This window comes from Sabethes cyaneus, chromosome 2, assembly GCF_943734655.1.
Source record: "Sabethes cyaneus chromosome 2, idSabCyanKW18_F2, whole genome shotgun sequence".
NCBI lineage: Eukaryota > Metazoa > Arthropoda > Insecta > Diptera > Culicidae > Sabethes > Sabethes cyaneus.
In genome coordinates, this window is record NC_071354.1 from 17,706,197 (window position 1) to 17,720,258 (window position 14,062).

Consider the following 14,062-nt stretch of genomic DNA (forward strand, 5'->3'; position numbering starts at 1 on the left):
AAATATTGCATTTTGTAGGTATTAACATTTACAATTTTCTTTACATGTGGGAACCTCCTCCTCCTTTTCCTACGGCTCCTTGAACATGATCATTCGAAAAAAAACATGAATTGCGGTACCATGGATTGGCGCTCGGGGGCATATCCAAAATGAAAAATTTCAAAACGACATGAAAGTATATTAAATAATCTTGTCTATGACCCATCCTTTTTTGAAAATTCGAATGCTTAACAAAATTGCGGATATTCAAACATAAAAATCAGTTTTTTAGTCGAAAATTTGACTTTAAACGTTACTAAAAAATACAGAAATTACAATATCGAAAAAAGGATAGGTCAAAGACAAGATAATTTTATAGGTTTTCAAACAAAAACAGAAACAAGTGAATTGCTTGAGCCGTTCTTGAGATATTTATGGTACCTACTCTGAAAACCTGCTTTCGAGAAAAACGGTGTTGAAGTTTTTATTCGCTGTGCAATCGCTCCAGACTTGCGCGATACAAATAGCTGCAACTTTGTCATTTTTTGGAATTCATCGAAACGGCTCCAAACACATATGCTCAAAATGTTAATCTTTCGATATAAACAATAAAAAATTTCGATTTTTTAGAATTGAACAAGTACTATGCTCCCTTAAATTAGTCAAACTCTATGCAATCAATTATTTCTTCTTTCCTCGAGGTACCAGCAGAAATACGAGCAAACAGGTCGCCTAAGCCAGGAAAGCTTTTGTCATATGAAAATAGTAACTTTACCCAAATGATTTTCAAGTTTTGCTAAGATAAAACAATGACATGCCAAAAATCATGCAGTCACGTTTTTTTATCGAAATATTATGCCCACTGCGAACTAAGGCTTAAAGGAGTCCCTGATAAGATAAAGTCCATCTCATCGAGGCTCAGTTTTCGTGCAAGTTCGGTACGCCGCCGGTGATTGGTCGGACGTTGTAAAGTGCTAGTGCAGTGAGAAATGGTTGCACGCTTTCACCGCAACTGTAACCGCATCGTTATGGATGGAATTTTAATTTGAGTCATTGATAGTAAACCAAATCGTGGATTACCTTGGAACTAAAGAAATGCAGTTAAAAAAATAGCCAAGTAATTCAACAACTCAGAACTTCTGAGACAAAACTACCATCATAATTAAACCAACGATGCTCTTTGATAATGGAAATTCCCGCAAACGCAAAACAGTCAGGCAGCTTTGATCAACTGCGTATTTTTGTCCCGAACCCCTCGTGAAAAATGCTTTGAGTTATAAACGTCTTTAAGACTTGACGCTTCTTTATCGACCAACTTCGCTGCTGGTTATTAGAGTACAAGGCAATTACGGGGCTAATGCAACGATCCTGCTGACTCCAGCAGTACCGAGATTCGAACATCCGACGAAAGGCTTGTTATACCAGCATCGTACCTTGACGCTAACTGGGCGATCGATGTGCATTATCTTTCTAATAACTGTTTGCGCTTGACAGTATCGTATGCTGCCCTGAAATTCATAAAAATATGATGCATGGCTACACAACGTACTCCCGACATTTCTGGATGATTTATCGGAGAATGAAAATTTACTTCGTAGCAACACTAGTCCCCGTTAAACCCGCCTGATACTGCCCTACGAAATCTCTTGCCATTGCGAATAAGCGACGTAACAAGATCTGGAAGAGCACCTTGTAGGTGGTCAGATCAGCGTAATGTCGAGGTAATTGATGCAATTGAGCCGAACGCCCTTTCTGTATATGGGACAAAACACATCTGCCAACCACTCCTCCTCCCAAAATCTGGAAATTATTCAGTGCGATGTCTTTGTCAATGGTTCCTTACCAGTTTTGTAGAGTTCTAACGGGAGTCGAAGAAAAGGAGGAAGGAAAGAACTTGGACGTTTAGAGTTTATTAGTGTTATTCTTGCTACAAACAGCAAACATAACACGTGCAAACCATGCTGGCTTTTCTTCGACCAATCAGGGTGCGAGGATTTCTAGTTGGACAATGCATCATTATTTTCAGTTTTTCAAAAGTGTACACTTACGAAATAATAGCATTCTTCATTTGAGCCAATTCTTAGAAGATGTTCCGATCGATTTGTGCAAAAATACTGAAAATTGATCGGGAAACCGCTGTTGAGATGGCAACCACTGCTCGGTTTGCCTAGAAATACTCACAGTAAGAGATACGCGGAAACTAAAGCCAACGATTTGGCATCAGTGTACAAAAACTGCCAGCACTTGCTGCGGAGCAAAATTCTGTAGCAGTGTGATTTGATTGTTTTCAACATGATCCGCTTCAGTTTTATTCACATCAATTTTGCACAATAGAGCGATATATCTTTCAACTTAAACAGTGTAAAATGCATTGCAAAGCTTTATACACACTGTGTCCGAGTATAATATTCAAGGTGCGTGACAATAGCTTAAGTAGATTTCATAACTATTTCAATACTTGTTAATCAAACATTTAAGCAAACAGTATGCGTGTTCGATTGGCTCCCTTTTGACAATTCTCGCTGCTCGATTGGCTCCCAAGATGGCTGCTTCCGCGTATCTCTCACTTCTGAGTATTTCTAGGTTTGCCCTGTACAATTGGTAGTACTGCGTAATGACAAATGTCAATTCTTTTCATTCGTTTCAAAACTTTAAAGGTGTTCAAACGCATTATATTTCTAACGTGATTTCCTATTATATAAAACTATAAAAGTAGTTCGCGTTCTCTTCTCCTGGTGCATCCGAAATCTCATTAACCGCTAAGCTATTAGCGTTCAAAACCTGACCACTTTTCGAGAAAGATCATTTGGAATGACACCCTACCCAGCCAAACTTTGCCATAAGACGTAGTCCTACGTCAAAACTAAAACATACCCCTCCTCGATATTTATATCGAACAAATTCATTCATTTTACTGTTCAAACCGCTCATGAGCCGGTGCCCAATGTCGCTGGTGACTGCTTTCGCTTTATCATCCCGATTATCCCCCAGTATTTCAATATTCGATGGACCTGGGGACAATTTAGTGCACACTCAGGCTTCGTTTGGACTCTCTACTTGTTCGGTAATACTTGTATAATGTGGATATAGGAATGGCAAACTCTAACAACAAATCCAGTTGTCTGAGATGGTTTGTTTTTGAGTTTGACGTCCATTACTGATTTTTCACTTCTAATTCTATGAATTGTCTTCTTCTTCCACACCTCTTTAAGAGCGGACCCTACCCTAGAAGGTCGAAAAATGATGCATTTCCGTAGTTTTTTTTTCGGATGCTGGAATTAATGGTAAGTGTTCGAGTATTCTGGTTATAGGCAGACTTGGCATACACTTTTCGCTTCGATTTTGCTCTTTTGATTACAGCAACTCAGCCAAGCAAAATTTGAAAAAGTGGTGTATGGGACACTTGTAGAATTAGTTTATCTGCAATATTGCAGAAAAAAGTAATGTTTTATCTTTTGTATTTAAGGCGCTATAGGGCTGCGACCCTGTTGGTAGCAAAAAGAGCGTTTTTTTGCTATCAACGGCATTGCAGCCCTATAGCGTTGTAACTACAAAAGATAAAATCTCTAGAACTTTGACTTGAATCGGTACAAAACAAGTACATATAAAGGTTTTGCAAAGTAGAAAAACATTCCAATAATGCGCAAAAACCGATTAAGGATCACTGTTGTATTCGACTAGTTAAGTAGCCACAGCAGCTTTCAAAGTATTCTTCAAATTTATACTATTTCAATGGATCATTGTAGGTAGCTTTTGCTTATGCTTACCGCTAGATGGACACTAAAGCCCCACGTGGCATATTTAGAGTAAACTTTAAGGCTGATACAGACTACACGTCATAATTTCTTGCCTTTCCGTTGTACGGTTGATAACGGTTAATCTGAACCGGTCTTTTTAGGTGGACCAATCAGATTGCAAGGCAGTTTGACAGTCGGTCATAGACGTTCGTCGAGAGTGTTTGACAGAACATGTCTATGCTGGAGCCATCTGTGGAATTTTTTAGCTTTTTCAATGATCCATTCACTATTCTAAAAGTAGGTATTATTAAAATACCTTGCAAAACAGCAAATTTCTTACAAAACCTGATGAAAATTTAATAACGTTTGGTTTTCAATCGAAAACTAGTTAAAAATTAAATTTACTGAAATTTTTTTGAGAAATATACCGCATCTGACATTTGTTTTCGTTTTATCACTTTTATCACCATCGCAGCAGGTACCGCCACGGCGGCAGTTTTTGCTCCAATAGGTCAGTCCAAATTCTTGACAATATCGATAATTATCGTTAATCCAAAAATTATAGCGATATTGTTACCTCGCGGAAACATCAACACTATCGATAAGTTTGACATCCCTATTTTGCCTTACACGCTTAAAAAATTTGACCCACATTCACAAAAAGTTGAACAGCTCAAAACATGCGTATATTTTACACACTATTTTGAGTAACTCTTACTCCTTTTATGAGTTCCACCGTGGAAGCTCATTAATGAGCAATATTTACCAGCGGGGTGCTATCCCTATCTTAACGAACGGTGTTTGACAGTCGACTTAACGAAGGGCGCTATTGCAAGAAAAGCGCCCGTCTGACAGGTAAATTTGCTGCCAACCTTCTCGAGATGTGCTGAGTAGAGTGACTATATACAGAGTGGCGACAATGTCAAAATTGGAATGATAATTATCTGTCAGTGTCATTCCAATCGAGCAGACGACCTATCCAACGCGTATGCAGGAAAGAGAAAGAAAACCCTTGGAAAAATCGCATTGCATACATTTGGGATGACTTGTCGCCACTCTGTAGTGCTGAGATGTTGGCAACAAAAACATGGCAACCATCGCAAGCCCCTGATATTTACTCAAAAATGAGTGCCATTTCACCCAAAACTGAGTAGTACTTACACAAATTACGAGTATATTTAACGCAGTTATGAGGTCGACCTAAACCACAGAGAACAGACATTCATCTTGATCTCCCAGGGTGTGTAAAGATCAGCCGCCATTTTGAAAGTATGTGGTAATGCTCCCGTTGTGTGGCGCTCACATCACAGAAAGGCATTGCTGATCAAAGCATTCGTAACACATTTTCTATAAAGCATTCAACAGTTGCTACAGTAACTAACATATTGCTTACTCAATCTATCAAACCTGAAATAAAAGTAAACAGCATTTATCACATTGTTGAATACTGAACGATTAAATGATTCCTTGTTAACCCTTTCGACAAACTGTTTTTATGAATAACCAGTTTTCTACATTTTCGGAAAATGAAGCTAGGAAAATGGAGGAAGCGAAATTGCTTGCACATGATTCTCGCCAATGAATCGAATTTAATACTGGTTCTTAGACCGAAAAAACACCGATAAATGGTAAATTCCGTTCGCCCGCGCCGAGGGTGATTGCGGTTACGAATTTTGCGTCAAGAGTCATTGCTGTACACTGCACAGACTGACAAAATGCCATGAATAAAGCGATTGCCAGCTCCGAGATATCAATGAATAAATCCAAAGGCTGCAGCACCGGACATCGACGCAGCAATACGGAAAGTTTTCTGGAAGGTGCCCAGAGAAAGCTACTGCAAGTGCTGCTTCGGGGACGTTAGACGGTGTTAACAAAAGAATGGTACGATGCAATGCGGAATTATCACGTTCACGTTATCAGCTAGGACAGGACGTGCCAAGTGTCAACCGCGGCGTTGGCCCAAAATTGACCCAATTTCTGATTGGCTGATAGTAACGAGCAACCGTTGACTGGAAAATATGACGCGGTATCGCTTTCAGTGTTGCTGAAACTCATTAGTGGGAATACGCCAATAAGTTATTATTTCCGAATTTTAATTTCTTTTGTATTCTGTAGTTCTATGCTTGGTTTTATATTAGTTTTGTTTGTACACGAATTTTAATATTCAAAATAAAATGCAAAACATGATTTTGGTCGCATTAACTGTGGCGTATTCGGGAGCTGATTTTCGGCAAACGAAGTTATTTTCAAAACAATATGTGCAGGCAACAGTGGTGCAGAGTGTACAAAGAATATTCGATCGGGATGGCGGTCATAATGACAAGAAGAGTAAGAAGCCAGATGGCACGTTCTGTCCTAGGTTATCAGAATAAAAAATACTTGAAACGCTATCTGGCTTCTTTTAACAATCTTTAGCCGAGTTCAACAAATAATAACATAAACAAAGTCGAGCAACGTAACAACCGTTACTACGGTAACTGACGTTAGAGTTGCCAGTATTTCGAATATGTAATACACTCAACCCCCGCTAATATGAAAAACAGCTCGTTCAGATTGGGTGAGTTCATTTTTAATCTGAATATTTGGTAACTCTATCCATTTTCACACACGCGCAAGACGCGCACCCTATGAACTTGTTGTTTTGATTTGACGAAAACAAACGTTTTGAAAACATTTCAAACATGCGCGAATTCTAAAGGTTCGGTTTGTATAAGACGAAATTGGCTCGGCAGTTTCGACTAAAATGGTCTATTTTGAGTGCAGGAGAGAGGTAAGTTGCATATGAGCTATATTGCCAAAGCTCCTGAGCAAGAGGAAACGCATTAAGATTTTTTGCTTTTTTTTAATTTACCGGTCAACTTTAACGTCAATTGTGTGTGACGCTTGATCGGTTTTTAATGTGAACGCATTCATACCACCGGGGTACAAATTAAAAATGTTCAGATTAAAGAAGGTCATACCAACGGGGGTACACGGTATATAACAAGAAACTATATAAAATTTGGCAACGCGGATGTTGCGCGACTGGTGCACCGTAAGAGAGATGTCGCTAGTGTCTTATTCAAAAGTTTACACACTATTTGAGCAAAATTTTATATGAAGATAAATGTCTGTTCTCTGTGCCTAAACTACTCAGAATTGAGAAATTGCCTTTACTCATATTTTTGGGCTGTTCCACTTTTTGTCAAAATGAGGCGGTTTTTACTCATTTTGGAGTTGAAAGTCACTCATTTCTGAGTTAATCTTATTCATTCGCGGGTTAAATTTTTTAAGCGTGTAGAATTGCAAAATCAAAATAAAATATAAAAATATAAACACGGTACGGTAAACACTCAAAAAGAATAAAGTTAACAGTTACAGAGAGATAAGGAAATAAGCAGTGCTTGTAAAGGTATATTCAAGCACCGTTTAAATCAATAGTTTTATGGTCAATCTACGATGGGAATAAGACAATTGGACCGGTTCATCCGTGAAGACCTTCCCAATGGAATCTTTAAAGTTAGCATTGAAGATGAAATCAGGTAATGTACTTAATTAAATAAATACAATATCTTTAGAATTGGTTAACTGTGGAAACCAGGTCATTTTTTGCTTATGTCGCTTATACGATAACGTATTCATTAATTAATAGATATATGCATTATTTTACAGAAACTACCATGAAACTTCCAATATTCCCAACGCTTCAGCTCCGGTGATTGTTATAGATCTCATGTCCTTGTACAATCCCATATGTGAGTTGGATTTGCCCGGTTTGCTTTGTGGCGGTCGCTATAACCAAATCGCCACCATGCTGGAATGTTTCTTTTCCAGACTAAAAGAATTCGGAGCAGAGCTGTTTTTCTATCGTGATGGTCCAGTACAACAGAGTAAAACAACAACATGGCTTAAACGCCAAAATCAGAAATATTGGAATACTATGAAAATAATAGATGCCATTGAACGAGGAAAATATCCGATAAATGATCTGGGTAGAAGGTTTCGCAACATTATTCCGGCCATCACAGATTATCCCTACGAGCTAATAGCGAAACGATTTGGTACAGTTCATACTGCGATGAATCGGGAATGTGATCAGGAGTTGGCCGCCTTTGCCACTTCCGTTCAAGCGCTAGCAGTCATCTCGAATGATACTGATTTTATGATCTTCGAAGGTAGCTGGCGTTTCTGGTCCTCAAAAGATATCAATTTTCAAAATTTCACTACCTGTGAATATAATCGAAGGGCACTGATTGAGAAGTTACAAATAAGCTATAAACAAATGGCACTTTTCGCAACACTTGGTGGAAACGATGTGGTCCAGTATGAAGAGATGAAAGATTTCCACACTAGTTTGGGGCCAAACAATAGAAAGTTTTACAATCTGGCTGATTTTGTACGCAATCTACCGGGCGTTGAAAATGAACGAGAATGGGTAGAAAATTGTATAAAAAAGATATTCACAAGCTCTGAAAACGATATACGTCAACGCATCCAGAAAAGCCTGGATTTCTATGATTTGGTAAGTATTTACTACAGGTAGGTAGTTTAGATTCAAATTTATTTGTCTTATTTTTAGAGTTACTACCAAGAAAGTGCAAATAATACTGCAAACGCTGATGATCTCTTGGAAATGACATCGTCACTGTCGTTTGTCTACCAAGTGTTAACTGGACGCCCCGTTAGATTAATCTTAAACTTTCAAGATTTGCGTCTACCTCGTCTCGGTGCTAAGTTTCCAAGCATAGCTATAAAGGTTATGGCGCGGCAGATAGGAATAATCCTGTACCACCAACAAAATAATCGTCGTAATTGGGAAGTGCTCATTAAAACGCAGCATGATGTCGATTATTCTCTGCAAAACTTTCCAATTGTGTTTCCCGACGTTGTTCCTCCACCTGTAGACCAATTGCTTTCCAAAGACGAGAAAGAGCAAGCCAATTTACAAGAAACTAAAATGCAATTATTATGTTGGACCACATCAGATACACTGAACCACCAAACGCTGCAGCATATTCCGGAACCCTATCTGCTCACAGTAATCACACTGTACTGCTTGATAGAGAATGAAACAATCAACCTGTTCGAAGCGGATCTTCTGCTTTATATAACTTTTATGGTCAATACTAGAAATTATGATATTCGCACTATTCCTTATCCATCACAACTAATAGCTGGGGCAATGCATCTGGCTTTTTTGTTTACTGCAATGCATAAGCTGATCAAACTATCCGCAAGGTCTTTTCGATTGCTTATTGGAGATGCTTCGTTAGGTCCTCATTTTGATGGGCTGCTTTTACAACAACTATATAAAACTTGGAAACAAGGCCGTGGCAACTTAGAACCAATTAAGGATTGGCGAATATATGCTAATTTGCGGGTGCGGTAAATAAGTGATTTTTAATCTCGTTATAAATATGAATTAGAAAATTTATAAATATGAGTATGGTTTCTATGCTTGCGTCAAAACTCTCTGCAAACCTGCATTCGATATGCAAACGAGCCTAACACTGCTTTTGTTTAACCGCTTGCAAATCTCAATTCTCTATTCATGCTCCATAATTTCATTTTGCTTACCTCAACAACCTTCATCGCCGCATCAACTACAAAACAAAAATGTTCCGTTCGCGTAGGATCGCCAATGTGATATTCGGTATTTTAGCCAACTTGCACAACAGACTCAAGTCCTTTTAAAGAGCGGATTGCTTTTATATCCGAGTTGATTCGTACAGTACCGACGACGTAGTCTTCGTCGGATCTGTTGCTAGAATTCATCAGTTTGGAACATCCAGTCGTTTGGGATGCTGCATTCGTAGAAAAGGAGTTTAAATACCCTACGTTTGAGACGATTTGCAGTGTAAACTGAACTGAACTGATACCCTCTTTCCTTCCGAAAATCTTCAGCCAAGGCTCATGATCGGTTTCAAGAGTGAAACTGCATCCGAAAACCATTTTTCGGAAAATAGATAACAGCAAAAATAAAGCCCGGCACTTCTTTCTGAGTCGTCCATATTTATGCCGTTCAAGAACTGAAGCGTTCGAAACCGTTACTGCCCAAGTAACCAGTGAGCACTTAAAGAAGCAGAAATCTAGCTTTTTATTAGCCTATGGTACACACCATATCGTGCAGCATAGTTCAATATGCCTATAAAAAGCTGCTAGAAAGCCAGTTTTGGCGAAATATCCGGCTACATTAGTGCTTGGAGCTTTACAAAAGTCATAAAACGTAACGCCTGTTGCGTAACGGTAAAACGTCAAAAAAAAAATGCGAAAAATATATTGTACATCCTTTTTATCTTCCCTCTCTGTTATGCTTGTATATGGCGTACTTTGTTGACGTTTCAAGATTGCTTTTTGTTATTTTCTTTTTCGGTTAGAATTGAACCCAAGGGACTGGCAACCCTATATCCCTACCCAATGTGTTTGACAGTAGCCAACATCTACTGCCGGCGTGGGTATTATTTGCAAAAATCTGGCTAAGATTTGAAAATACTACCCATCTGCCAGCATACCAGCTTTGCAGAGTGAAGCGAACAGAACGTATAGCGGTGTCATGCTGTTTCATTTACGCAAATGGTTAAATGTTGACTGCAAAAACATGGCTGCCTAGCAGACCTGTGCCTTTACCAGTTGATCTGTAAACGGTAGTTGCGAGTCAGCTGCCAATAGCTCTACTTAAATTACCGAAATTCTTAACTCGGATGTTTGATTTGCTTATCAAGGCGGAATGGAGGGAAAGATTTTGTTTTTCACATATCTTCCATAAGTTGCGCTTTGGGAGAATTACCTACCTTTTATTTTCTTTTTATGTGATGGCATACATGTATAGAAATATTTCTTGCATATTATCCGTATGCATATGCCCTATAGATTCGTGTTGATGTTTATTCAATCGGCAGTGCAGGATTTTGCGTAAGACAAAAAGAGAGGGAAGCATTTTTTCTGTTATCACGCGTACGTTCGCAAGATTTCCTGCAAGTGTGAGCAGTGTTCAAAATCTCTTTTGATGCCGGTAACGGCAATAAAGCTTGCTTAGAGCATCTAATCAGCTTTTCATAATGCTTCAAGTAAATATTAATTCAGCATTGAGAATGCCATTTTAAAGCTGCTATGCTTTGACAATGCTGAATTATATCTGGCAGCATGTAACTTGCAAATTTAGAGCAGCTTTCAAGCTTAATTCAGTGCTTAGCGGTTACCTGGGTGGAAATCACCTGCAATCAGGATTGTAGGAAACGTGCCGAGTTAGATGAATCAGTGTGAAAATAAACCTATTGAAACTAAATTATTTGCTTCAGTGTACTGAAATTCCTTTGCACGTGTTGCGAGAGTTCATCATACGAACGATATTGCCCCTTTTATGACTATTTAGACTATTGTGATAATCATTTAATGCAACGTACCGCATTTTTCACTGTTAATCTGACACTAGAGTGGCTTTTAGTTTGATCTACTGATTAGAGTGACTATATACAGAGTGGCGACAATGTCAAAATTGGAATGATAATTATCTGTCAGTGTCATTCCAATCGAGCAGACGACCTATCCAACGCGTATGCAGGAAAGAGAAAGAAAAGCCTTGAAAAACCCGCATTGCATACATTTGGGATGACTTGTCGCCACTCTGTATATAGTCACTCTACTACTGATGAGTTTGACTTCTTTTTCCTTCTTCCCCTTCTTTTTCACTTTATTTTCTTTGAGCGAAATCGTGTGCGAGATGACTGTGATAATCGTGTAAATCGGAGTAGTCTAAATAGGGGCAAATGTCGCAATAACAAGGATCATAACGTATCAACAATTCGGAAAGAACGATAGTCTAAAATTTTGGAGTCTTAATTTTAGAGCCTGCCTTATTGATTGATTCTCCATAAATTCCATTCTGTAGAAACAGCAGAAATTTGCAGGCAAATTTAACAGCAAAACGAATTTAACGTTTGAGTTGAACTGCGCTGCAGAAATTGCAGTACATAATATTCACACTGTCCCTATCCAGCTTTTTACGAGCCATAATGGCGGACGTGTTCGTAATATTTGAACAGCATTTTTGACATTTTCCTAATACATCGCACGTTTTCTTTCCGTACAATCCTTTAGTTTTACCGTGAACACGCGGAAAGAAAACGTGCGATGTATTAGGGAATTGTCAAAAATGCTGTTCAAATATTACGAACACGTCCGCCATTATGGCTCGTAAAAAGCTGGATACGCTTCCAATTCTATATAGAACCTGGAAGTAAACACTTGATATGATGCAAACAAAGAAAAACAGAGAGATAAGGAAATCAAGGAGATAAGTATAGAGCACTAAGCATCTTGATAATTAAGGAAATTGATAATTTTGTGGTCAATGCTAGTTAACGGAAAAACCAATATTCTTCGCATTACATTCTATTAAGTTCACCTACGATGGGAATAAGACAGTTGGACACGTTCATTCGTCGAGAGCTTCCCAATGGTATTTTTGAAATTAGTATCGAAAATGAAATCAGGTAATGTACGAAATCAATTCAAATATCTTACCTAAAACATAAAAAGTTTATTGACCGAGCAAAATAAGTTTTATTTTCGATTAAGTGGCGGGAAATAAATTAATAAAATTGTTTATTTACAGAAAATACGAATCCTCAGATATCCCCAACGGTTCAGCTCCGGTGATTGTTATAGATCTCATGTCCCTGTACAAACCCGTGTGTGATCGGGACTTAGCCGGGGTGCTTTGTGGCGGTCGCTATGACCAGGCCGCCTTCATGCTGGAATGTTTCTTTTCAAGGTTGAAAGAATTCGGAGCAGAACTGTTTTTCTATCGTGATGGTCCAGTACAGGAGAGTAAAACTACGACATGGTTCAAACGCCAGAATCAGAAATATTGGGATATACTATTAAGATAATAGATGCCATTGAACGAGGGCGGTATCCGATTAGGCTACATGATCTGGTTAGAAAGTTTCGCACCAAAATTCCGGCCATCTCAGATTATCCCTACGAGTTAATAGCGAAACGATTTGGTCCTGTTCGTACGGCGATGGATCGCGAATGTGACCAAGAATTGGCCGCCTTTGCCACTTCCGTTCAAGCATTGGCAGTCATCTCGAATGATACTGATTTTATGATTTTCGAAGGTAGCTGGCGTTTCTGGTCATCAAAAGATATCAATTTTGAAAATATCACTACCTGTGAATATAATCGGAGGGCACTGATTGAGAAGTTACAGATAAGTTATAAACAAATGGCACTTTTCGCAACACTTGGTGGAAACGATGTGGTCCAGTATGAAGAAGTGAAAGATTTCCACACTAGTTTGGGGCCAAACGTTAGAAAGTTTTACAATCTGGCTGATTTTGTGCGAAATCTACCGGGCGTTGAAAACGAACAAGAATGGGTAGAAAATTGTGTAAAGAAAGTTTTCACAAGCCCTGAAAACGACATACGTCAACGCGTCCAGAAAAGCTTAGATTTCTACGATTTGGTAAGTATTTACTACAACATTAGGTAGGCAGTTTAAAATCTATCTATCTATATAATATTTAATTTTTTTGTTATTTAGACCTATTATCAAAAAAATGCACATAGTTCTGAAGACGCTGATGATCTCTTGGATACGTCGAAACCATTCCTCTATCAAGTGTTGTTAAGTGGACGTCCGGTAGAAATAATCTTAAACTTTCAAGACTTACGTCTACCTTGTGTCGGTGCTAAATTTCCAAGCATAGCTATAAAGGTTACGTCGCGACAGGCAGGAGTAATCCTATATCACCACCAACGCGATCGTCGTAATTGGGATGTGTTCATTAAAATGCATCATGGTGCCGATTATGTTCTCCAAAAACACCCAATTGTGTTTCCCGAGGATGTTCCTCCACCCATGAACCAACTTCTTTCCGTTGACGAGAAGGATCAAGCCAATTTACAGGAAACTAAAATACGATTATTGTGTTGGACTACATCAGATACACTGAACCATAAAACACTGCAGCAAATTCCGGAACCCTATCTGCTCACAGTTATCACACTGTACTGCTTGATAGAGAATAAGACAATCAACCTGTTCGAAGCGGATCTTCTGCTCTATGTAGCTTTTATGGTCAATACTAAAAAATATGATTTTCACACTATTCGCTATCCATCGGAACTAATAGCTGGGGCAAAGCATCTGGCTTTTTTGTTTGCAGCAATGCATAAGCTTATCAAAATATCCGCAAAGTATTTTCGATTGCTTATTGAAGATGCTTCGTTAGGTCCTCATTTTGATGGGCTGCTTTTACAACAACTATATAAAACTTGGAAACAAGGCCGTGGCAACTTGGAACCAATTAAAGATTGGCGAATATATGTTAGTTTGGTAAAGCGATAAACAAATTGTTTTG

The 14,062-nt window shown here is 38.6% G+C and overlaps 1 protein-coding gene and 1 pseudogene across 1 annotated transcript; both read left to right on the forward strand.

Moving 5' to 3' along the window:
- The first annotated feature begins 7,153 nt into the window (after positions 1-7,153).
- LOC128737480 (uncharacterized) lies at positions 7,154-9,125 on the forward strand. The gene is made up of 3 exons (XM_053832122.1): positions 7,154-7,237; positions 7,368-8,217; positions 8,275-9,125. Exons 1-3 carry the CDS (start codon positions 7,155-7,157, stop codon positions 9,082-9,084), a joined length of 1,743 nt encoding a protein of 580 aa, XP_053688097.1. The 5' UTR covers position 7,154; the 3' UTR covers positions 9,085-9,125.
- A 2,960-nt stretch (positions 9,126-12,085) lies between these two features.
- LOC128735144 (uncharacterized) lies at positions 12,086-14,049 on the forward strand (annotated as a pseudogene).
- Positions 14,050-14,062: the final 13 nt, after the last annotated feature.